Source organism: Ceratotherium simum, chromosome 24 (assembly GCF_057802395.1).
Source record: "Ceratotherium simum simum isolate JZ-2026a chromosome 24, ASM5780239v1, whole genome shotgun sequence".
In the NCBI taxonomy this organism is placed as follows: Eukaryota; Metazoa; Chordata; class Mammalia; order Perissodactyla; family Rhinocerotidae; genus Ceratotherium; species Ceratotherium simum.
The window spans coordinates 33,053,492-33,080,170 of NC_141923.1; the positions used below are offsets into that span (position 1 = coordinate 33,053,492).

At 43.7% G+C, this 26,679-nt stretch overlaps 1 protein-coding gene across 2 annotated transcripts in view; it reads left to right on the forward strand.

Annotated features, from left to right (window-relative positions):
• The window catches only part of SLC8A3 (solute carrier family 8 member A3), a 153,081-nt gene that overhangs the window by 6,264 nt on the left and 120,138 nt on the right, over window positions 1-26,679 (forward strand). For both annotated transcript variants that reach the window (XM_087448310.1, XM_004426296.3), the window contains exon 2: window positions 11,982-13,827. In XM_087448310.1, coding sequence (XP_087304436.1) covers window positions 12,044-13,827 — 1,784 coding nt within the window. In that variant the 5' untranslated portion in view covers window positions 11,982-12,043. The remainder of the gene's footprint in view (window positions 1-11,981; window positions 13,828-26,679) is intronic.

A 26,679-nucleotide genomic window follows, 5' to 3' on the forward strand; every position in this document is an offset into this window, starting at 1 on the left:
CTATAGATTGCCTCCTGCTAAGAATGTGCTGATAGTATCTTTCATTTCAGAATGTTCCAGTGCAATTTGAAGCCGGTTTTCTGTTATCTCATTGGGTCTCTAGAGGTCAGCATGGCCAGCCAACTTGATTATCTGGATGTCAGGCCCACAAGGCACCCTCAGCTGGTTGAGGGCCCTGCTGGCCCTAGGTTGGCACTCCTGCAATACTCCAGGGCATTCACAGGTAGTGCTCCAGGCCCCCAAATGCTGCAGCCCGTCCTGTCTCAGCTCCTGCACCTCTGCCATTCTGTGTCTACCCAGGAAGGATGTATTTAGGACCACGTACACTCTGCTGAGAGTCTGTGTGGAACCACTCTGCTCAGTGGCTTTCCAGAGGTTCTGACCACCCTCTACCATACCACCATACTCTCTTCCCTCAGACCCTGGAAGAATCATCTTGAGCCTGTGCCTTCCAGCTGCTCAGGAGGAACTGATGGGGGAGTCACCTTCGAGGGGAATCACTAGAGGAGTGAGGAACAAGCACAGCTGCACAGACTAGATCTACTAGGAGTCTGCTCCTGGCACCGTGTTGTGAAAGGAGGGCCCAGAGCACCCCTAGAGTTGATTGTCCAAGAGAATCCCTCAGCTATGTCTCAGAGAGATGACTTTGACTGCTTGCCAGAGTCCACTTGTTCTTAATTCACCATTGATATGATTTAATTTCATATTTCAACATTTCAAAATTAAGAGAAATTAAATGGCATTAAAATAAATCAGGGTCCTGGAGAATGAGCTGAGGAAAAGGTACATAAAGACAGCTAATCACCAGCTTCCCCTGGATGGGTGGGCAACAAGGCAGAGGGAGGTCGGCCCTCTCTCCGTGGGTAACCCCTTCTTCACAAGAAGGATTAAATGAGATCACGTGAGTGAGAAGGCCCTTGTAAACTGTTAGCACATAGTATCGTTTAATATTGGTTGAATGGATGATGCACCAAAAATGTTGGTCATCATTATGCCTCACACTGGAGGAAAAGTAAGGTGCCCATGAGAGGACTATGGTGGAGAGAAGGAATTGTGTTTAGAAACAGCCTCACAACTGCCGTGCAAACACTATGTGGTCCTGTTGGTTCTTTTGAATGAACAAAACTGCCTGCCCCCTGAGGTCATTGCCTTTAACCATTTACCTCTGTGCCCCAAGGCTTCCCAGGAAGCTTGGTCTCCCCTAACAGGTGCACCTTTCTAAAATCACTTAATCCTGCAGACTTAGCATTGATCCACTCCACAAATACTGACACACTCCCCCAGGCTCCAGTCAAGGCCCTGAGAACACTGTGGTGAACAAAAGGACAAGTTTCCTGCTACCATGAGTTTATATTCTATGATAAATCAGTGAACAAACAAACAAAAACAATGATGATTTCAGCAAGTGATATGGGCTATAAAGAAAAGAAAAAGTGATGTGACAGAGAGTGCTGGGTGGCAGGCATAGGATCACCTTTAGATAAGATGAGTGGGGAGGGCATCTGAGAAGGTGGCATCTGAGACCTGAATGAAGTAAAAAAGTGATCAATGGGGATCTTTAGGGTAAGGGTATTCCAGGCAGAGGGAGGTGTAAATGCAAATGTCCTAGGGCAGGTGCATGCTTGGTGTGTTCTAGAAACTTCAGAGAACTCCACCTTAGCTGGAGTGGAGGGCAGAGGCACCAAAACAAACTGGTGGGAGTTAAGGGCAGTAAGTTAGAAGTTAGGAGTCGGTAGGGGGAGAGGGGTTCTGCAGGAAGAGAAGGTTGCGAAGAATGGCATGATCTATCTGATTTACAATTTAAAAAGACATGTTTGGCTGTTTTGTGGAGAGTAGATAGATTGTAAGAGATGGGACAAGATTGACAGCTATTGCAGTAGTCCAGGCAAGAGATACAATATTGAATCTCCAGTAGCTAGAACAGAGTGTGACACGAATTGGGCGCTCAATAAATTTGAGAACACGTCCAGGCAGAAATGGTCTTCAAAGAACCTACAACTGTGATGGGCATATAATTAGTGCTCGACAAATACTTTTTTCATGAATCAATGAGCAGAATCAGGCTTTCTCATAGTCACTCTAGGATTTGAGTTCATCTCAATATTTTGGATCTTTTAAAAATGCTTTTTATTATTCTAGCTCGCACTATTTTGTAGGGGCAATGCATTCCATGAGTTCATTTTCTTCTATGTGAAACTGCATTCTTGTTTGAAATAGACATGAGAAATCCAACCCACCTCCTTTGTGATGCTCTCAGTCAGAGTTCATAATTCCCCAGAACCCTTTGCTCACATTTAGATACCCATCTTGTGTACTTTTCTATGCCCTCCTCCACGGCAGGGACCAGACCTGCTTCATCACTGCATCTCCAGAGCTTATCACAGTCTGGACTATTGAATCAACAAATGGTTATTACCTTGACTAGATGGAGGAGCGCTGCGGTGCTTTGGTTGAATTCCAGGACCTTCCTGGAGAGCCCAGAACTCTCACTGACATCATTTGTCTCACAGTTACACGACGTCCCTAAAGCTAAACAGGTATCTAACTTTAATGGTTTTGTGTTGATTCCTTTGGCTTCCATTTCCTTGGGCCTGGAGATCCCTGAATCAAGAGGAACTTGGCAGGGCCAGTGGGATGAAGAAGGTGCCTGATGTGGTTTGGTCCTTGCTACGCTCTTCACTCCTCATTCACCATCATCTTCTGTTTTTAATTGGTCTCTAGCATGTATTGATTCTGCTTTTGAAAGAGCTCTTAGATCCACACCTTGCTCAGCAGGCCTCCTCTCTCTGCCTCTGTTCAGGTTCTGATCATGTCTTACTCAAATGCCGTGAGACTTTGCGAACTCATCTTTCTGCCTTTAGTCTTGTCCTGATTTTGTTCACCAGTTTCCACATTGTCATCACTCTAGGTCTCCTATCCAAAGGAAAAACAATGATCTTGTCCTGTGAGTGAAAAACTTTCAGTGGTTCCTTATTGCCTCCAACATAATGCCACAATTATGGCTGGGCGTATCAGGTGTTTCACAAACTATTCCTCACTTATCTCTGCAGCTTCTCTCAAGGGCCCTGTCCTTCAGCCACACTGCTCACTCTTCTTTAAACAGACGTTGTTTGTTCAGGGAGCTGCCCTGCTCCTTAGCACGGGCTTTCTGTTGCCTTTGTTTGAGAGGCACTGGCTTCCACCCAGTTAACTCCTGTTCGTTCTTCAAATCCTAGATCTACAGTTGCCTGCTTCATGAAGCTGGCCTTGATGATCCCAGGCAGTAGGAGACCTTCCTTCTTCTGTGCTCTCTTGGCACATTGCACATGCTTCCAAATATAGTACTAATTTGGTTGTGATTATTTGGTTTTCTGTCACTGTTCTCCAGTGAAGTGTGTGCTCCTCAAGGGGGATTATATCTTGTTCCTATTACTCAAATTTGAAAAAGCTTGCTCACAGCATCCCTGACAGATGGGATGCTCCATTTGAACACTGCCAAGAGTGGGAGAAATCACTGGATATTACGCCTTCTATTTTTGCACATTTATTCATGTATCTATTCATTCAATAAATATATGCTGAGCACCTGTTCTTTGCCAGACACTGATATAGGCACTGGAGATACAGAAATACAAACAGATAAAAATTCCTACCCCCTAAGAACTTTTGTTCTAGTTTTTTTGAGTGTGCAAAAAAAAAATATGAGTTGGGTACGAACAGAGTAATCTTTTCACCATAATTCAGTGAGAGTCAACCTGTGACACATGGACTGGGTTTCATACAAATGCATGCATGCATGAATGAATGCATGAACAAGTGAGCAAACAAAGAGGCCGGGAGGAAGAGTGTGGACAAGTCAACCTAAGCTATCATCACTGAAAAGGAAAATAACTGGAAACATGTCTTGCTGGCAATGCAAGAGTAGCATCATTTTCCTATGAAGATAAGGGAACTCTGGATCTTTTATATTTCCTTAGTAAAAGTGTAAAACCAAGCAGACAGCACGTTTAGGGAGCGACAAAGGGAAAATCTACTTATGTGAGTAGGGAGTTGCTGTTGACCATCCTTGGCAAGGTGTGAAAGTAAATGACAATCCAAGAGGCTGGGCTGTTTGTCTAGTGCATAGAAAGGCTTTGTGGTACCCATTTGTGAGTCAACTCATGATACCCTAAGAATCCTTCTGGTCCAAAGAAAGTCCCTAATGGTTGGAATCCCTGAGATGCAAATATTGTAATCAGGCTATGTTCCTTGTCTTCTCTCCCAGGATACTCAACCTTGGCTGCACCTCAAAATCAACTGAGGAAATTTAAAAAATCTAAATATCTAGGCTCCACTCCCAGAAAGTCCAAAACTTAGGTCTGGAGTAGGGTCCAGATGTCTGTATTTTTTAGAGCTCCAAAGTTATTCTAATGCACATCCCTCTCTAGTGTGTGGTCCTAGTTCCATATTGCCTCCAACTTAGGGGATGACTTAAACGCAGAGGTAGCTCCAGCACTGGGAGAAGCAGAACTTAAGTGTGCAAAACCTTCCTCTTCCTATCTCTCTGGCCCACTCTCATTGTTTGTGACTTCCCAGATCTGTCAAGGACTTCCAGAGGGCAAAATCCGCTGGCTTCCACAGAGGGTGGTAAACGTTAGAATCATAGAATCAACAAGCCTTTGAATCACAGAATTTTAGAGGCAGAGAGAAGATCAGAGGTCAGGTCCAACCTATTAGCCATATCAATAGTTTCACTGAGTGTGACTACTCGTTGTTCTAAAAAATAAAAATATAAAGCTTCCCTGTATGCATTAAAATCCCTCAGGGAGTTTCCATAAGAGTGTAGAAGATGGATGTGTAAACAGATAAGCCCAGGTCGGTGTGACAGGTGCCTCAGTGGTGATCAGAGTGCTAGAGGAACATGGGGGAGTAAGTGACACATGTTGAAGGTAGAGGAAGAGGGCATTGTCAGGCAAGGCTTCTTAGAGGAGGTAGAGGCTTCTAGGGCTCTGAGTTCTTGACCTAAGGGCTCCAGATTCCTGCCCTACTCTTCTACCATCCCTTTCATCCCCTGGGGTTGAAAAGCAGATTTTTGCATTTGACATAGCAAGTTTCATAGCCCAGCTGTGCCATTTGCTCAGCTAGTGGACCTTGGGTGAATTACTAATCTTTCAGCCCAAGTCTCCTCTTTTCTCAAACAGATAACAATACCTGTCTCGTTGTGGGGTCCTTAGGTTTTAAATAGCAACTATAGAAGTGCCTAAGGCAGTGCTGTCCATAGAGCAGGTACTCAATGAATAGATATGATTGTTGTTGTTGTTGTCATTTGTTTAGGTCCTTGGTTCATGTAAAGCATGAGGAGAATGCGGCCTGCTGTGCCCTGGACTGTCCAGGGGGCTTCCAATTCTTGTATGGTAGTGCCTGGGAGAATGTCAGCAGGGTTCCGTGAAGTTACATGGTTTGGATGTCATTAAGGGTTTGAGGGGCTCCAGGGAAGGCAAAATATGACAATTGCATGAGACCGGAGAAGTAAGAACAGTGAAATACCATATCACGTGCTACTGCGAGATCTCTGTATTCTGAAGCCATGCTGCATTGCAGCCACTGCCCGCATGGTTTGAGGCAGCTGTGCAGCGACCAACCTGAGAGCTTAGAGCAGAACGTGAAAAAGCCGTTTCTTCCCCTGACATCGTTGTAGTCAACTGTTCCCATAATTACTTGTTTGTCTCCTCCTTCATCAGAAGATAAGCTCTATAAGGTTGAGGACGTGGTTCAGCTTGTTCATGGCTGTCCTCGCAATCACTAGCACAGTGCTTGGCCCAAAATGGGCATTCAAAGAGCAGTTGTTTAAAAAATGGACTTGATCCAAGGTGCTTTTGGTAAATCCAGAAGGTAGCTCTCCTTGACTTCTTCTTGGGCCTCCTTTTCCTACCACCTTCCCTTAACTTACTCTCTTATCCTCTGAGGTCAGCTTGGGAGCCTAGATTCCATGCTTGGCTCTCACGCTGCTCTGGGCCAGCCTAACTTCAACATGTCCCTTCACTGCTTTGCCTTTTGAGAGACAGATCAGATTGCCATCAAAGCATCTTTGTCTCTAATGAACTATGGAGGTCATCCAACCCAACGTGAATTTTCTGGGTGGGGAAGCTAATGCCCTGAAATATTCCACTGAGTCTTCAAAATCTCACAGCTCATTGAGGCACAGCTGGGAAGAAAGTTCTTGCCTCTTGCTTTCAAATTTGGGGCTCTCCCACTGATCCACGCTGCCTTGGAGTATGTAGAGCCTCAAGCTTGTGGTGAGTCCTCCACATCCAGAAAGACTCATCCTGCCCTCCCTGGGCCCTTGCTCAAAGGATCCCCAAACCCAGGGTACATCCCAATCACAGTGGTTAACACTATGGGCTCTGGAGTCAGGCTGCCAGAATTCAAATGCTTATTTTTCTACTTACTAACTGTGATCTTGGGCAAATTACTTAACCTTTATGAGCTGAAATTTGCTTATCTGTAAAATGGGTATGATGATAATAGTACCTTCTTCACTATGAAGATTCAAAGAGGTATTAATGCACGAAAAATAGCATCGTTATGTTTTCCCCCTTGGATCCAGTTCCAATTGTGACAATCAAACTATCTAAGCAGCCAATGTCACATCTTTCCTACTCTTGAGAGTGCAGGGAATATAGTTCTTGTGTTTCTGGGGGAACGTTGCCACAGAGAGGCCTCTGCGCTGACTCTCATCCCCTGTAGGCAGAGGAAGTACGGGAGAAGATGCAGTACTCTTGGACTCGGTGACACGTCGGATCCAGTGCAGCCTGGCTGCACCTAAAACTTTAATGTAAATTGGCTGTGACGCCTGTGCAGGGGCCCAGATTTAGAAGCAGAGAAGGACGACTCTACCCAGGCTGGTGACAGGGCTGGAGCAGTGTTCCCATTGGAGAAAGTGGAGGGCATAGCAGGAGGGAGAATTTGCTCAGTCTGGCCTGGTGGCACTGTTTTATTAATGATCTGGAAGAGCAGAGGAACAGTAACTTTAATTAAATTTGCCAGTGATATTAAAAGATGTCAGGAGCCACTGCTGAGGACACAGACACCTTGCAGATGGCCCCGGGGGCTTTAGGAAAATAATCCAGGGGAGAGATGAGAGACTGTGGGCTAAGCCGGGGCATCAGTTCAGCTGAGGAAGAGGAATGGGGACAGAGGGTCCCCATATGGAGAATATATCCGAGGCCCACCCTCTTTGTCTGTATCTGTTCTGTTTCCACTAGATTTTTAACTGGTCTTCCTGCTCTCGTCTAGTCCCTCTTACAGCCATCCTAAACCTTTTAGCCAAATTGGTTTCTCTGAAATACAAATCAGACCATGTCATTCTCCTGTTTAAATCCTATCATTGGCTTTTCACTGCCCTTAGGATAGAATCCCATCTTCCCAGCCTTGCCATGAATTGAGTCCTCCCTATGTGTCCAGTCTTCTGGACCCTCGTCTTCTGCCCCTCCTTCCTCACACTGAATTCCTTGTCATCCCATGCACACAGAGGGCTTTCCCATGTCTCCATGTCTTTGCTTGGCCTGTTCTCTTTGACTTGAACGCCCTTCCCACTTTTTTTCTTTTCTTTTTTTTTTTTTTGACTAAAGCTCAGTCATGCTTAAAGACTCATTTCAGGGATCACCTCCTTCAGAACGCCTTCCTGAATCCCCAAGCTGGCTCAGTGCCCTCTTCATGTTCCCACAGCCTGCTGCCCTCACCTTCACTTGTTATAGTAAAAGTTCCTATTTATGCAGCTGTCTACCTTTGCTAGATTGTACCTTCGAGGGCAAACCCTGTGTTTTATTTTTCATTTTGCCCACCAGCATCTAGTACCAGGCGTGGCAAATCACAAGCTTTTGTTAATGTTTGTCACACTGAAATGACGGGAAGGAGCGTATTCGGGTCGGGGGTGCCAATCGGGCACAACACCCCCAGTGAGCCTGGGGACTAGGCAGCTCTCCCAAATGGCTAGTCTCTCCTGTGAGGGTGTGTGGGGCAGTCGTGTTGCTTCTCAGTCCACAGAAGACTGGAAGCTGATTGAGGGTCGTGGATGTTCTACAACAAAGTGGGACCTCTTAGTAAAATGGAGTGGTTATAACCATAAATTTTATGTCATTTGTGTGTGCGTTCCCACTCTGCTTCCTCCTTGCTTTATACTTTGAGTAAATGACTTAATTAAGACTCAGTTTCCCAAAATGTAAAATAGGGGTAAAAATAGTACTAATCTCAGAGGGTTGTTATGAAGATTAAATGTGGAAGTACTTAGCATTATGCACACAACATGCACTTGCAAGTGTTAGTTACTATTATTAATATCTTCATTATTTGGGGTGGTTCTGAGGGTCTCAAGCTGAGTCATATCCCTCAGTATGCCTTAGGGCTGATTAAGAGCCTTCTGGAACCACAGAAGATCATTTGAGTCTCTCAAGGGCTGGGGTGGACCCCCAGGAGTCTGGGATCTGTCTCAATTGGTGTCTGGGTTTGGGACAATGGCACAAAAAATGACCATTGGCTTGGTCATCAGAAGTGTCCTCTCTCTCTCTAACATCTCAGGCAGAAACCATTTCCTGGCAGGGCTGGAAAGAACAACTGGGAATTCACAGGACATTTTCCAGCTTCAATTCCAAATACGTGGTGCAGGCCATTACTAGCCACCTTCCTGCCTTATTTTCTTTCATCCTTTTCTTCGATTCATTTGTTTTCTCAGGGAACAGTCTTTCTAAACTGGCCTCTGATTCTGACCACATGGTAGCATACTCCCCATAAAAACCTGTTGCCACAGGTGCCTTCAAGACTGAGGAGTACAAAGACCATGATCCTCCTTAATTCTCCCCGTGGCTAAAATAAGTAGGAGTCCTTGTCCCCCATTAACCAGGGTAACTCTACTAGCTCAATGTTCCATGTCCTTTGACTGCACAAGGCCAGCCCTCTTCCCTAACCTGTGGACAGCCCACTCCCTTGGGGTTGGCCGGCCCACGCAGCTGCCACCTCCTGTCACTGTTCTTGATCAAAGAGCTGCTGCAGCTGTGCCCACCTTCTGTCTCCTCCTGCGTGAGGCTTATCAGAATCCACAACGTGTCGAGTGTTCAGAGGTCGAGGCAAAGTGCCAGGATCCTTCTCTGTCCACATTTCTCCGGGGTGTGTGAGTGCCAAACCTGTGGATGGGGTCGCCGTGTACATCACAGATTATGAGAGCTTCTTCATCCTTTGAATGTGGATGCTCTACACCTTCACTGCCCTGTTCTTCCACAGTCATCCTCACAACCTTTTCTCTTCCGAGGGAGGCCAAAGCCCCAAGCACTTGCGGTGATGACCCCAGGAGCTGGACAAACGGGGAGTGTGGGCCTCAGCACTTGGCTGCCATTCTGCAGAATATGAAACCAAGTGAATCCACAGAGCCCTTTGGGAGGAAGGCATTCATGATTACAGTATGCACCAGGGCATACTGTGTCCTGAAGGGAATTTCTCGTTGAGGACAAGCCTTGGAAATTTAAAGAGGTCCCACATAGCCTCTAAAAATCTGGTCAGGATTTGTCTATGAGATCTATATGTTTTTTTCTAAAGCAAATGGCTATAATTCAGATCATAATATGGCTTTAAAGAAGGCTGATGTCTGAGTGTATTAGTCTGCTCAGGCTGCCATAGCAAAATACCATAGACTGAGTGGCTTAAACAATAGAAATTTATTTTCTCACAGTTCTGGAGGCTGGGATGTCCAAGATTAACGTGCTGGCCAATTTGGTTTCTGGCGAGAGCTCGCTTACTAGCTTGCAGATGACTGCTTTTTCACCGTGTCCTCACATGGTGAAGAGAGATCTCTCTTTCTCTTCCTATTCTTATAAGGCCACCAATCCTATCAGATTAGGGCCCCACCTGTATGACCTCATTGAACTTTAATTCCTTCCTAAAAGCCCTATCTCCCTATACAGTCACATTGGGCCTTAGAGCTTCAAAATATGAATTTTGGGGGGGCCACAATTCAGTCCATAGCACTGAGGAGGCTTCCTTAATGGCTACGTTTACTTATTCCAAGAACATACATTTAATGAGCACCTACTAACTACCTACTTAGGATGCCATGATAAACAGAATAGACATAGTCTTTGCCTTTATGTCATTCACAGTTTAGTGGAAGAGTTATACATTAATCATATAATCCCATAAATAAACATGTAATTTCAAAGTTTTCTAAATGCCATGACGGAAAAGTAAAAAGTATGATGAGAGAACATAACAGAGGGAACTGACCATTTTTAGGGGTGAGGGAAAGTTTTTCTGAGAAAAGCTGAGGTCTAAGGTCTAAAGCCTTGTTAAGTGGTACAAAGAAGAAACAGTCATTTCAGGCATGCATGGATGATGTCATGTGCCAAGGTCCTGAGGTGGAAAGTAGCTTGGTGTCATCCAGGACCTGATATGAAGGCTGTAGTTGCTGAAATGTAGTAAGAAGGAAAGTGGCAGAAGATGAAGGCTGAAGAGGAGAAAGAAGGCAGCTCATGCGACGCTTTGTAGGTCACGGTAAGGGAATCTCGTCTTTATATTAAGAGCAAGGGGAAACTACTGAAGGGCTTCAAATAGGGAAGTGATAGCGTAGGTTTGGGTTTTTTAAAAATGATGACCGTGGCTCTACGAGGAAATGGTTTAGTTAAGAGGTTACTGAAGTGGATTCATCAGGTGAGGAGTCGTGGCGGCTTGGGCTGTGATGGTGGTGGTAGAAATGGAGGGAGAGTTGATTGATAGGATTTCATGCTGGATGGATAAGGAACAGGAGGGAGAGGAAGGCTGGCGGACTAACACCCATTTTCTAGCATGAGGAACTGGGTGTATGGAGGTGCTATTTTCTGAGATGGGAAATAGTGGAGAAGGAGGAACAGATATGGAGGACAAGGACTTTGAATCCTTGAAGGCGCCGTACAGGTGCAAATCAGCATTCCTCTGTTACTAAAAGCACCCCACATGGTTGTACCAGAGGGGGAAAATGGGCAAGTAGCTTTTTTTTTTTTTAACTATTGCATGGTTGTTTGCATTCTCATTTCATCTGAATGAGGCAGTGAGTGGAAAGATGAGTCTGTTAGCTACAGCTGAGTTTCTTCCCACTCTTCTGAATTCATGGTCACCTTTTACTGGTTTGAGGCTAGCAGATGAGGCTGCCTTTCACCCCAAGATCTTGTCTATAGTTTAAAAAATATTTGAGAGCCACGTGCATGTTTATTAAGTGATAGCACTTGGCCCTTTCAGTGTTTGGGTTTGGAATTTGAGTGGCTGACAATCTTCATCTTCCTGTAAGTGGATGCCTAAGCTGTTTCATAAGCATGTTTTGCTGCAGGGCTGAGGGCTGCCGTGGACTGGGTCTTGGGCACAGCTTACAGAGCCTCAGTTTGGCTACACTGCAGGTAGCATTCACCACAGAGTCAACTCTCTTGACTTCCCAAGCAATCTCAGAATTAGAGCTTGCCTGCAGTTTTGCATTTGGGGAAGGAGTTTTTCCCAAGCCGGCTCAATTTCACACAGAACAAGGCATTCTATTTCTGGGGATTAGCCCATGAGAAAAGTTCAATTCAATATGCGCTCTTGCAAACCTGTGTTATGCCAGATTCTTGAGTGTGATGACAGTGGGGTAAAGAAAGCTGAAAACCCTAGAAACAGTATAAGTGGGGATGAAGATTCAGGTCATACTTGGCCTATTTTAAGTTGATTCTTGAGAATTCTCAAAGATAACAGTGGGATTGGGAGATAGGACTAGAAGGGCATCACTTATGTTTCCATTACCAATATTCCAAGCTATTTTCAGCTATTCTTCAACTGAGTCTCCACCAGATGGTCCTGAGGACAGAGCAGCTATTTGTGCCTCCCATTGACATCTATTTTTCCAAGTGAGAGACTGACCCATATGTTAGTGCAATATGTCGCTCGAGGTGAAACATCAGTTTGTATTGGTGGGAACCTGCGATTTGCTGTCCCCCTTTTCCTCATGCTTTTCCTGCCTCTCTGGTCTTTTCTAGGTCTCTGGCCTGTCAGGAGGACCATTGGTGCTGCAGTGGAAGCCAGTGGCTAAGTCTCGTGTATGGCGTGGTTAAGGTTGCAGCCTCTGACCTCTGCCTTCCTCCATTTTGGGCTGATTACTTTTGTGCTCTTCCTGAATGGTCTTCAGGCAGAGGCTGGTGGCTCAGGGGATGTGCCCAGCACAGGGCAGAACAATGAGTCCTGTTCAGGGTCATCAGACTGCAAACAGGGTGTCATCCTACCAATCTGGTACCCAGAGAACCCTTCCCTTGGAGACAAGATTGCCAGGGTCATTGTCTATTTTGTGGCCCTGATATACATGTTTCTTGGGGTGTCCATCATTGCTGACCGCTTCATGGCATCTATTGAAGTCATCACTTCTCAAGAGAGAGAGGTGACTATCAAAAAGCCCAATGGAGAGACCAGCACAACCACGATTCGGGTCTGGAATGAAACTGTCTCCAACCTGACCCTTATGGCTCTAGGTTCCTCTGCTCCTGAGATCCTCCTCTCTTTAATTGAGGTGTGTGGTCATGGGTTCATTGCTGGTGATCTGGGACCTTCTACCATTGTAGGCAGTGCAGCCTTCAACATGTTCATCATCATTGGCATCTGCGTCTATGTGATCCCCGATGGAGAGACTCGCAAGATCAAGCACCTACAAGTCTTCTTTGTCACTGCTGCTTGGAGCATCTTTGCCTACATCTGGCTCTATATGATCCTGGCAGTCTTCTCTCCTGGTGTGGTCCAGGTTTGGGAAGGCCTCCTCACTCTCTTCTTTTTTCCAGTGTGTGTCCTTCTGGCCTGGGTGGCAGATAAGCGACTGCTCTTCTATAAATACATGCACAAAAAGTACCGCACAGATAAACACCGAGGAATTATCATAGAGACAGAGGGTGACCACCCCAAGGGCATTGAGATGGATGGGAAAATGATGAATTCCCACTTCCTAGATGGGAACCTGGTGCCCCTGGAAGGGAAGGAAGTGGATGAGTCCCGCAGGGAGATGATCCGGATTCTAAAGGATCTGAAGCAAAAACACCCAGAAAAGGACTTAGATCAGCTCGTAGAGATGGCCAATTACTATGCTCTTTCCCATCAACAGAAGAGCCGTGCCTTCTACCGGATCCAAGCCACCCGTATGATGACTGGTGCAGGCAACATCCTGAAGAAACATGCAGCAGAACAAGCCAAAAAGGCCTCCAGCATGAGCGAGGTGCACACCGATGAGCCTGAGGACTTTGTCTCCAAGGTCTTCTTTGATCCGTGCTCTTACCAGTGCCTGGAGAACTGTGGGGCTGTACTCCTGACGGTGGTGAGGAAAGGAGGGGACACATCCAAGACCATGTATGTGGACTACAAAACAGAGGATGGTTCTGCCAATGCTGGGGCTGACTATGAGTTCACAGAGGGCACTGTGGTTCTCAAGCCAGGAGAGACCCAGAAGGAGTTCTCTGTGGGCATCATTGATGATGACATTTTTGAGGAGGATGAACACTTCTTTGTGAGATTGAGCAATGTCCGCATAGAGGAGGAGCAGCCTGAGGAGGGGATGCCTCCAGCAGTACTCAATAGTCTTCCCTTGCCTCGGGCTGTCCTGGTGTCCCCTTGTGTGGCTACAGTCACTATCTTGGATGATGACCATGCAGGCATCTTCACTTTTGAATGTGACACTATTCATGTCAGTGAGAGTATTGGTGTGATGGAGGTCAAGGTTCTGCGGACGTCAGGTGCCCGGGGCACAGTCATCGTCCCCTTTAGGACAATAGAAGGGACAGCCAAGGGTGGTGGTGAGGATTTTGAAGACACATATGGGGAGTTGGAGTTCAAGAATGATGAAACTGTGTAAGTAACCTTTCCACATTCTATCCCCTCCATCCCTTCTATCGTTCTGCACCACTTTTTAAAACTTTACCTTATATTTGTGTTAATGTCCAACTTTGATTCCATCACAGGTATGCAGGATCAGCAGACACTACTGGCAGATTCTGCTTCCGAACTTTCCTTCAGTTTCCTCACTTTAAATTGTTTCTGGGCAAGGAATCCTGTGGCAGGATCTTGGGACACAGAACATTTTGTCCACTGAAACTCAAAATGATGGCTGGTGGAGGGGCGGGGTGACAGAAGTTTTGATATCAGATTTTGGAGAATTCTTGTGACTAAGCAAGAGCTTGGAGACTGCTTGGGTCTCTCTTCTCTCTTCTCCTCATGCTAAGGGCTTATATGAGCTTTGAAACCAATCCTTTCCATTCTGAGACAGTGATAGCCCGTCCTCAAGAAAGTAAGTGGCATTGGCTTTTATTCCCAGTACCATATTGCAGTTGTATTGTATAACCATATTTCAGGGACCTCTCCTTCAATTTGGAAATTGCAAAGTTGATTGAAACTTGGCAATCTCTTTAAATGCCCATAGGCTATTTTCTGGTTTGAGGCTTGCCCAGTCGAGGTGAGATGTGTCAGTATGGCTTGGGTCCTGGAAGTATCTTGGAGAAGCAGAGCTCCCAGGGCAGCGGCCACCTGTCTTTAGTCACAGGGCTAAGCTCCAAAATCTGGCTAAGTAGTGAAGGAGAAGCCTGTTAGGAATTGTGGGAGAAAATACATCTTCTGTATGGTCATCTCTTTTCCCAGTCTAGAATTATCTTGAAATACTTCTCAGGTCACTGCCCCATTTAGTCCTTCAGACACTGTGGGTATTGCATTTCTATAGCCTCTGTCACTCTAGGGACTCTCCCCGTTGAGCCTTCTTGCACTGGGTGTTCTGTCCTTTTCTCAGATGGACAGCCTTGAAGAAGAAAGCAGAATGACTTTCCCCAGGCTTTGCAGCTTATGAGAGGGCAGACTGTCCAGGATGGCCAAGAAGGATGGGGACGAGAAAGGGGAATCTTGTCTCTGAATTCTTGCTCATGTCCGCAAGCAATAAGCAGTAGCAGGAGAAGGAGTGAAGAACATCAGGGGCATAGAGGAAGTGGGAGATGTCAAATGGCTCCAAGAACTTGCCAAAAATACTTTCAGTGGGAAAGGAAAACATACAACTTCTAGAAGAGTGAAGGAGGGAATCCTGGACAAGGGAGTCCATAGAACTGAGGGAGAGTTGTCACAGAAGTGCTTCTTCCCAGGTCCAGCCATGGGACAGAGCCCAAAAGGGCTTGGGTTCTGTTGACAACAGAGCTGAGTGAGTCATCCAGGGACTCTGCTCCTGTCCTTCCTCAATCCCTTCCTAATAATGTGGCTTTGGGCAAGTCATTTAGTCTTAGCTCAAGAACTAAACTGTCTCTTCTGTAAAGTGGGATAACAATACTCTCCTTGCCTAGAGTCAGGGTTGATTCTTTTTGCAGTTCCTACCAGCTCTAGGATTTTCTGAACCATAGACATAGGTGCTCAATAGAGGTCATATTTGCACTAGCCAAAGACGGAACAGGGGATATTGTCTCCTGAAGTGAAATAGCCATTGACAACGTGATTTGTTAGAGCTCTGTTTAGTCATTTTGCTGGGAAGGATAATCATTTGTTAGCATAAGTAAAAACCTGTGCCTTCCAGAGAATACTATCCATTTATGTGTGCTCTGTGGAGAGTATTTATACATGTAAATGAAGGACAGGCCCTCACTGGGAAGAAAAACTCGGTGAAATTTCACATATGTTTATGGCCATGTTGGTTATTGTCAGGCATTAAATGACATCAAGACCACAACATTGGCCATAATTTGACACAGTCATGGTTCCTCTGATTCAGTACCTCTCTATCAGGGGCACTGAAGGGTAGTTTTTGAGAGATTAGAGGCTTGGCTCCCAATTTCTTCATCCCATTAATAATCAATTGTGCATCTAGGATCTCTGAATATAACTGAACCTTTCTCAAACCTATTTGTGTTTTCAGCTTGTATATTATCTTGGTGTAAATGAGCCTCCTGAATTATGACTTGTGGGTGATATTGGTTCTAAATGTATATCAACCTCCACAAGTTTGAAATTCTGGTCCAGGTATTCTAGGGTTTGGTGAACAAGTCTATTTTTCCATCTATTCCTTGGCATTATTTTTTAGACTTCAGTAGACTTTAGCCTCTCCTTTTGGTCTTCTTCACCGCAGAAGAATGAGTCCAAAACCTACTAGTTTCTCCTCACATCACAGCCTTACCCTTGATAATTTAACTTGTCATTTTACAACTAGAAGCAGTATGATGTAGCAGGGCTTCAAGTACCCTGGGTTAGGATTCTGGCTCAACTACTGATTTAACCATGTAGTTTGGGGAAATTTTATTAACTTAAGAGATTACTGCCTCATTGGTAAAATGGGGATAATAATATCTCTCTTGCAGAGCTGTTATGATGATTCAAGATACTGTACGCAATGTTCTTTGTACATGGTATGTGCTCAGTAAGTGAGGCCATTAATAGGACTATCAATGATTTACAATATTCTTCAGAATACATGGTTGAGGTGGCCAGGTTACTTGGATCTCTATGGGACCCTAGTTAATAAGCATGCTAGTTTTTTGCTTACCATGAAGATTTCTAACCTAAACTCATAAAATATTGGAGCCAGAAATGACCTTAGAATATCTTCTAGAGTAGTGTTCTCAAATTTTAATGTACTGTCAACCACCCATGGATTTTGATAAAATGCAGATTATGATTCAAAAGGTCTAGAGTAGAGCTTGAGATTCTGCATTTTGAACAAGCCCCTGATCCCAGGATCAGGTCCCAACTTAGAGTTGAAAGCTTCTCAAGCTCTTGACCAAACCCTGAGACCCAGGAAGGAAACTGGATTTTCGAATGACTTGCTTAATTGAATCATGAATGCTGGCTTTCCAGTTCCAACTTTCAACCCCAACTTAGCTAGAACCCAGCTCTTACCCTGAGACCTGCTAGTTAACATACCAATTTGGAAACCAAAACCGAAACCTTCAGAGTACTTAGAAACTGTGTGGTGCCTGGAACAGTTCCACTTTCTAATCCTCCCCTCTCTGTAGCTTTATTTGCCTACCAAGCCTGGTAGCATTGTAAATTCTGCTCTCACCATATTCCTCTAAATTGAATCAAGTGGAAGCCAGGCCTGTGCTCTATCAATAATATTGGGTCCTTGAATTCACTCGTGTGGTTTTATGCTTTACTTCTTCAAAGGTGTCCTTAACACCAGGGCAGGATGGAAAAGCAGGAACTTTGGAGTCTGACAGACAGATGTGAATCCACCACTCACCAGCTGTGTAACTTTGAACAAAGTCACTTCTCCTGAGTCCCAGATATTTTGTTAGAATAAGAGTAATAATAATATTGATCCTGCAGGGGTGTGATAAGTACTACACACAAATAAGAAGCAAATATACCTTTAACACAGTGCCTGCTCACAGAAGATGCTCAGTCATTCAACAAACATTTATTAAATATCTGCTACCTACTAGGTACATTACTACGTACTGGAGATAAAGAAATGAATAAGACAAGCTGGCATTTTAGCTCTCAAGGATCTTATTCTCAGGTGGAAAGAACACAAAGTATACAGACAGATCAAAACACATGGGAGAAGTGGTATGGTTGAGATAAGTTCAATAAAAGAGGATTGAAAGCTCTTTGCTGTGTGTGTGAAGCCACTAAAGTTTTTAAAGTAACCTTCATTAAGGATGTGGTAGTGAAGCAGATGAAATTGGTGGGGGTAGGTACATGATTACTTTAAACCCATGTTATCATACACTCTTGATGTTTGAGAGGGATGCTATTGACATCTTCATGATCTAGAAGAACCCTCAGCTTTGTGACTACCGCTACAGGTGTGATGAGAATTACGGCCTTTGAGCCTACTGCAGATATTAACAAAACCTCACGGAGAGATGGGTGCTGCCAGCATGTTAATCTCTCTCACTGAACACGTGACTGGCTCCTGTATCCCAGACTGATAGCACGCCTCTGCAAAATAGCAGATTATTGCAGCTCATGGATGTTTGGGGTCTCTGGGAAGAGTCAAAGCTACAGATGTCAAATATGCAAATACCAAGATCTACTGTAATTAAATAGCATAGGCCGCCTTCAAAGAAGAATGGAGTATTAGCTGTGCCACACATTTTCCAGCAAAATTAGGATGTTAAAGCTAGAAGGTATCTGATGTCCCATTTTTACAAATTATGAAGCTGAGATTCAGAGAGGGAAAGTGACTTGTCCAAGATCACACAGCTAGGTATGATAGAAAGAGTTGGAAAAGACTTTTTAGAGGCTACTGATTTAATGTCCCTCCTTCCTGGTTTGAACATATCCATTTTATTTTATTTTATTTTATTTTTTTAAATTTTTTGTTTATTGCAGTAACATTGGTTTATAACATTGTATAAATTTCAGGTGTACATCATTATACTTCTATTTCTGCATAGATTACATCATGTTCACCACCAAAATACTAATTACAACCCATCACCACACACATGTGCCGAATTATCCCTTTCGCCCTCCTCCCTCCTCCCTTTCCCCTCTGGTAACTACCAATCCAATCTCTGTCTCTATGTGTTTGTTTATTGTTGTTATTATCTACTACTTAATGAAGGAAATCATACGGTATTTGACATTCTCCCTCTGACTTATTTCACTTTGCATAATACCCTCAATGTCCATCCATGTTGTCACAAATGGCTGGATTTCATCGTTTCTTATGGCTGAGTAGTATTCCATTGTGTATATATACCACAGCTTCTTTATCCATTCGTCCCTTGATGGGCACTTAGCTTGCTTCCAAGTCTTGGCTATTGTGAATAATGCTGCAATGAACACAGGGGTGCATGTATCTTTACGCACTGGTGTTTTCAAGTTCTTTGGATAAATATCCAGCAGTGGAATAGCTGGATCATATGGTAGTTCTATCCTTGATTTTTTGAGGAATCTCCATACTGTTTTCCATAGTGGCTGCACCAGTTTGCACTCCCACCAGCAGTGTATGAGAGTTCCCTTCTCTCCACATCCTCTCCAACATATGTTGTTTCCTGTCTTGTTAATTATAGCCATTCTGACAGGCGTGAGGTGATATCTCATTGTAGTTTTGATTTGCATTTCCCTGATAGTTAATGATTTTGAACATCTTTTCGTGTGCCTGTTGGCCATCTGTATATCTTCTTTGGAGAAATGTCTGTTCAGGTCTTTTGCCCATTTTTTAGTTGGGTTGGTAGTTTTTTTGTTGTTGAGATGCATGAGTTCTTTATATATTTTGGAGATTAAGCCCTTATCAGATGTATGGTTTGCAAATATCTTCTCCCAATTGTTAGGTTGTCTTTTCGTTTTGTTGATGGTTTCCTTTGCTGTGCAGAAGCTTTTTAGTTTGATGTAGTCCCATTTGTTTATTTTTTCTATTGTTTCTCTTGCCCAGTCAGACATGGTGCTTGAAAATATGTTGCTAAGACCGATGTCGAAGAGCGTACTGCCTATGTTTTCTTCTAGAAGTTTCATAGTTTCAGGTCTTACATTCAAGTCTTTAATCCATTTGGAGTTAATTTTTGTGTATGGTGTAAGGTAAGGGTCTACTTTCATTTTTTTGCATGTGGCTATCCAGTTTTCCCAACACCATTTGTTGAAGAGACTTTCTTTTCTCCATTGTATGTTCTTGGCTCCTTTGTCAAAGATTAGCTGTCCATAGATGTGTGGGTTTATTTCTGGGCTTTTGATTCTATTCCATTGATCTGTGTGTCTGTTTTTGTGCCAGTACCATGCTGTTTTGGTTACTATAGCTTAGTAGTATATTTTGAAATCAGTGAGTGTGATACCTCCAGCTTTGTTCTTTTTTCTCAGGATTCCTTTAGCTATTCGGTGTCTTTTGTTGTTCCATATAAATTTTAGGATTCTTTGTTCTATTTCTGTGAAAAATGTTGTTGGAACTTTGATAGGGATTGCATTGAATCTATAGATTGCTTTAGGAAGTATGGACCTCTTAACTATGTTAATTCTTCCAATCCAAGAGCACGGAATATCTTTCCATTTCTTTGTGTCTTCTTCAATTTCTTTCAGAAATGTTTTATAGTTTTCAGTGTACACATCTTTCACCTCTTTGGTTAAGTTTGTTCCTAGGTATTTTATTCTTTTTGTTGCAGTTGTAAATGGGATGGTATTCTTAATTTCTCTTTCTGCTACTTTGTTCTTGGTGTATAGAAATGCAACTGATTTTTGTATGTTGATTTTGTATCCTGCAACTTTACCATATTCGTTTGTTACTTCTCAAAGTTTTCTGGTGGATTCTTTAGGGTTTTCTATATATAAAATCATGTCATCTGCAAATAGTGACAGTTTCACTTCTTCCTTTCCAATTTGGATCCCTTTTATTTCTTTCTCTTGCCTGATTGCTCTGGCTAGGACTTCCAGTACTATGTTAAACAGGAGTGGTGAGAGTGGGCATCCTTGTCTGTTTCCTGTTCTTAGAGGGATAGCTTTCAGTTTTTCACCATTGAGGATGATATTAGCTGTGGGTTTGTCATATATGGCCTTTATTATGTTGTGGTACTTTCCTTCTATACCCATTTTATTCAGAGTTTTTATCATAAATGGATGCTGGATCTTGTCAAATGCTTTCTCTGCATCTATTGAGATGATCATGTGATTTTTATTCTTTATTTTATTAATGTGGTGTATTACGTTGATTGATTTGCGAATGTTGAACCATCCCTGCATACCTGGAATAAATCGCACTTGATCATGGTGTATAATCATTTTAACGTATTGTTGTATGCGATTTCCTAGTATTTTGTTGAGGATTTTTGCATCGATGTTCATCAGTGATATTGGCCTGTAATTTTCTTTTTTTTGTGTTGTCCTTGTCTGGTTTTGGTATCAGGGTAATGTCGGCTTCGTAGAATGAGTTAAGGAGCTTCCCCCCGCCTCAATTTTTTGGAAGAGTTTGAGAAGGATAGGTATAAAGTCTTCTTTGAATGTTTGGTAGAATTCACCAGGGAAGCCGTCTGGTCCTGGACTTTTATTTTTGGGGAGGTTTTTGATTACTGTTTCGATCTCCTTACTGGTGATTGGTCTATTCAAATTCTCTACTTCTTCTTGATCCAGTTTTGGAAGGTCTATGATTCTAAGAATTTATCCATTTCTTCCAGATTGTCAAATTGGTTGGCATATAGCTTTTCATAGTATTCTCTTATAATCTTTTGTATTTCTGAGGTGTCTGTTGTAATTTCTCCTCTTTCATTTCTGATTTTACTTATTTGTGCCTTCTCTCTTTTTTTCTTGGTGAGTCTAGCTAAAGGTTTGTCAATTTTGTTGATCTTTTCAAAGAACCAGCTCTTGGTTTCATCAATTTTTCCTATTGTTTTTTTGGTCTCTATTTCATTTATTTCTGCTCTGATTTTTATGATTTCCCTTCTTCTACTGATTTTGGGCTTTGTTTGTTCTTCTTTTTCCAATTCCTTTAGGTGCATTGTTAGATTGTTTATTTGAGATTTTTCTTGTTTGTTGAGATAGGCCTATATTGCTATAAACTTCCCTCTCAGAACCGCTTTTGCTGTATCCCATAACTTCGGGCATGTCGTATTTTCATTTTCATTTGTCTCCAGATATTTTTTTATTTCTTCTTTGATTTCTTCGTTGACCCCGTCATTGTTCAGTAGCATTTTGTTTAATCTCCACGTATTTGTGGCTTGTCTGATTTTCTTCCTATAGTTGATTTCTAGTTTCATACCATTGCGGTCAGAAAAGATGCTTGGTATTATTTCAATCTTCTTAAATTTATGGAGACTTGTTTTGTGGCCTAATATGTGATCAATTCTGGAGAATGTTCCATGTGCATTTGAAAAGAACGTGTATTCTTCGGTTTTTGGATGGAATGCTCTGTATATATCTACTAGGTCCATCTGTTCTAGTGTGTCGTTTAAGGCCAATGTTTCCTTATTGATCTTCTGTTTGGATGATCTATCCGTTGGTGTAAGTGGAGTGTTAAAGTCCCCTACTATTATTGTGTTACTGTCTATTTCTGTTTTTATGTCTGTTAATAATTGCTTTATATATTTAGGTGCACCTACATTGGGTACGTAGATATTTACAAGTGTTATATCCTCTTGTTGGATTGTTCCCTTGATCATTATGTAATGCCCTTCTTTGTCTCTTTTTACAGTTTTTGTTTTAAAGTCTATTTTGTCTGATATGAGTACTGCTACCCCAGCTTTCTTTTCATTGCCATTTGCATGGAGTATCTTTTTCCATCCCTTCACTTTCAGTTTGTGAGTGTCTTTAGGTCTGAAGTGTGTCTCTTGTATGCAGCATATATATGGGTCTTGTTTTTTAATCCAATCAGCCACCCCATGCCTTTTAATTGGAGCATTTAGTCCATTGATGTTTAAAGTAGCTATTGATAAGTATGTACTTACTGCCATTTTTTAACTTTTTTTTCTCAGTGTTTTAGTAGTCCTTCTCTGTTCCTTTCTTCTTCTATAGAGAATTGATGGTCTCTTTAGTTTGACCTCTGTCTGAAAGTTCTACTCTTTAACTCCACTCCTCCCTCCTTTTATGTTTTTGATATCATATCTAACCTCTTTTTTGTGCATTTGTATCCATTACGTTCTTATCATGGAAACAGATAATTTTTCCTATTTGTGGTCTTCTCTTTTCCCCTTAAATAAGTTCCTTTAACATTTCTTGTAGCACTGGTTTCTTGGTGACAAACTCCTTTAATTTTTGCTTGTCTGGGAAATTTTTGATCTCTCCTTCCATTTTGAATGATAACCTTGCTGGGTAGAGTATTCTTGGCTGTAAGTTTTTTCCTTTTAGCACTTTAAATATATCGTGCCATTCTCTTCTAGCCTGTAAGGTTTCTGCTGAGAAGTCAGCTGATAGCCTTATGGGGTTTCCTTTGTATGCAACTTGACTTTCTCTTGTGGCTTTTAGGATTCTCTCTTTATCTTTAATTCTGGACATTTTGATTATGATGTGTCTTGGTGTGGGCTTCTTTGGGTTTATCTTGTTTGGGGCTCTCTGTGCTTCCTGTACCTGGATGTCTGTTTCCTTCCTTAAGTTAGGGACGTTTTCATCTATTATTTCTTGAAATAGATTCTCTGCCCCTTTGTCTCACTCTTCTCCTTCCAGGACACCTATAACACGGATGTTAGTGCACTTAATGTTGTCCCAGAGGTCCATTAGACTGTCCTCACTCTTTTTAATTCTCTTCTCTTTTACCTGTTCAGCTTGGGTAATTTCTTCTAGTCTTTCATCCAGCTCACAGATCCGTTCTTCTGTATCCTCTACTCTGCTTTTGAGTCCCTCTAGTGAATTTTTCATTTCCAGTATTGTATTCTTCATTTCTGATTGGTTCTTTTTTATATCTTCCATTTCTTTGTTGACATTCTCACTGAGTTCATCTATTCTTCTCCCCAGATCAGTGAGCATCCTTAACACTCTTTGTTTGAACTCTCTGTCGGGTAGGTTGCTCATTTCTGTTTCACTTAGTTCCTTTTCTGGGGTTTTGTCCTGTTCCCTTACTTGGAATGTATTCCTTTGCCTCCTCATTTTGCCTCTTTCCCTGTGCTTGTGTCTATGTATTAGGTAGGTCAGCTACGTCTCCTGCTCTTGGATAGGTGACTTTATGTAAGTGATGCCTTAGGAGGCTTCTGGTGTGCTCCGCTCAGTTCTCAATGTTCCAGGGGTGACCCCTATGTGGGCTACGTGTGTCCTTCTGTTGTGGCCTGTTTGCTCTCCCTGTAGGCACCCAGGGAGGCCGAGTTATGCTCCTGGCCAGCTGTTGTAATGCTCAGCTGCTTGTAGTTGTTGTGGGCCCTTCAGTCTCTTTATCAGGTGTGGGGAGCCCCAGCACAGTCGGCTGCAAGTACTAATACCACATTTGTGTTGCAGTAATTCTTTTAAGTGAGTAGGCCCCCAGCGTGGCAGGTTGTTAGGCTCGGGGCCTTACAATTGCTATAAGCCTCCAGCCTTTAGGTCTCTTGTCAGCTCTCTGAGGATTGCAGCTGGGTGGGGCTGGCCTCAGGCACAGGAGCACCCAATTGTTTCAGGCTTTGGAAGGTGGGGCAAACCCCCTATGTGGGTCTTTGAGAAGCACAAGTCTTCTGCAGCTGACAAGCCCTGCCGCCCACTGGTCCACACACACAGTCAACACAGTCCTGCCCCATGTGTGCGCCCCGACCTCCCGAAGCGGACCCAGTCTCTCCACGGCGGGAGCCCCACACACTCCACCACCGCCCCACACTCTCCACCAGCTCCTTGTGCATGCCCTGCCCCTGCTGAAGTTGGCTCAGTTGCCAGGCTTCAGAGAATCCAGTCACCAATATATGCAGGCCCACAAGTTGCCTGAGGGCTTGTTGTTGGGTGGCGCCAATCTCTAGGGTGGGCTGCCCGCCCTGGCTGAGCTGGATTAAATGGGTGCTCTAGCGGGTGGGGCAGACCCTGGGCTAGCAGGCCTCAGGGAGAACTCCAATGGCGTCTGTGTCAGCATGCCCACACCAGGCCACAACAATGGCCGTCAATGTCCCAATCCCTGGAGAGGTCTCACCTCTCACCGAGATGCACTCAGGGCCTATTAGGTGAGTCTCTTTTCACCGCAGCAGTGTGCACCTTTCTGGTGATTTTAGGTTGCTTTCTGAAACTGGTGAGTTTGCGCCTAGGCCCTTTAAGAGCCTGTTTTAATTTCTTTGTGAACCAGCTTTTCTGGGGGTACTCCCCAATGTTTTAGTAGCAGGCACAGTCAGATATTATGCCACTCGTCTCGATTGTGCTGGGTCCACAAAATGCCCACAGCGGGGGCGCTCGCCGGGTGAGGGCCCCGCTCCTCCAGGGAGGGCTGCGTACCTGTGGGCTGCTCCCGGGCAGCAGTGAGGCGCTGCGGCTTGTGAAGGCGGCATTTTTCTCTCCAGAAGGGAGTTTCTGCCTCTTCCACCTCAATTAGGATTGTCCATTGTTGCAGGAGTTCCTCTTATCCAGCTTTCAGTTCTGTCTCAGGGGTAATTTTTCCATGAGTAGTTGTAAATTATCTGTGTCCATGGGAGGATGTGAGTTCAGAGTCTGCCTGCACTGCCGTCTTGACTTCCTCTCCCATTTTATTTTTATCAACCAGAAAAATGTTAACTATGGAATTCTTGGGTGAAAGATGCTATGGAAGTTTACTGGAGATAAAGGAGCATTATGTGACTATAATGTCTTAACTAAGAATAATAATAATAAATTATGGACTATTTTTAATCTCTCTGTTCACTTTGAGACTGTTCGGGAAGGAAAATATTGAACCCATAGAAATTAAAAAAAAAAAAGCCTTTATCTTAGTGATCTCTTACTGAGAAAAAGTGACAAGCATAGCTGGGACATCTTTTAGGCAGTGCTAGTAAACTGCAGTCTAGACCTTGTGCCGTGAAATAATAACATTTTTTCAAAACGATGCAGGCTCTTCTCTTCCGGGGGTGCTTTCTCTGTAAAGTTTCAACCCGTTGGAATCTTTCTATCAAAATCAATAAAAATCTGGACTGATCCAGGACACAATTTGCACATTCTCTAATTTGATTAAAACACAGTAGGCTTTTTTTCTTTTTCTTTGGCTCAGCAAGGTGTTAGGGTAGTCTCTTTCCAGCCACTAAGGGAGATTTCTTGCCTCTAGAATGTCCTTTCTGTGCTTGAGAAAAGTCACAAGCTGCAAGCTTGTGACAGGGAATGTGGGGTGGAGGGAGTGATAACTCTCCCTTAGCTGCCATTCTTCCCTTTCTCGTTTCTTCTGCCTTCAGTGCCTGACTCCCAGTAACAAGATCTCTCCCCAGCTCTTGGTAAACAGTCAGTTGCCAGGACCATGGCTTCATGGAACTCTCAGTGGAGCTATGCACTTGGCTCAGATTTGTCCTGAAGAAGAGAATCCATGTCTAAGCCAGTTATTGAGTGGGGGTACTTAGCAGTACAGTGGAACATTTCAAGTAGGATTGTTCCTTCTTTTGGGCCCAAAGGAGCGATTAAAGGCTATGTGGCCTTTTTAGCAGAAGCTTTGGATGTTGTGCCCAGAAAGGCCCCACGTCCTGATAATTTTTTTTCTTTTCTTCTTAATTAGTGCAATTGTCAAAGATTATGTCAAAGGACATATTCCAACTCCAGGATCCATAAAGCATCCCAAGTCTGCTTAAACCTTACATGTCTGCAAAAATCTCCAGGACATCCAGAGCCTTCCTGGTGAATTTGTTTTGAGGTCTAAGGGTGCAGTGCAGTGCCTCTGGCCACACTGGATGGAGGAACACCCCTCTACCTGACTTAGTCAGGGACCATGTGCAGCAGAGCATCCCGTGTGCCTGCCCCTGGTCTTCTCACATTGGTCTGCCCTCTGGTATGAGAAAACTCAGTGAGGCAGGGTTGGAGATTCCACCAGGGAGAATGTCAGGTTGGCTTGAGGAGAAGGGCACACTGTGATTGGAGATGATCACAGGACTGGCCAATGAGAAGCGAAACGGTCTTATCATGAAAGCAGGCTTTCCTGTTCGCTGCTTGGAATGATGCTAGTTGGGGCTTCAGGCGATGATAACAAAGGGATGCCAGTGGAGATCCTGCCATGGACCTTGCTTATTTTGTCTTGACTCTTCTGATTCTTAAGGTCAAATTTTCCTCATTCACTCACAAGAATGATAGAAAGGGATACTTGGGCAAAGCGAGGTGGGTGAATGGAGAGAACTCTTCCTTGTTGCCCAACCGTTCATCAACTTCCCAGATGTCTCTGGGTGGTGCATGAGCACTCCTTCCTTCTCCACCCTTGGCTGTGCC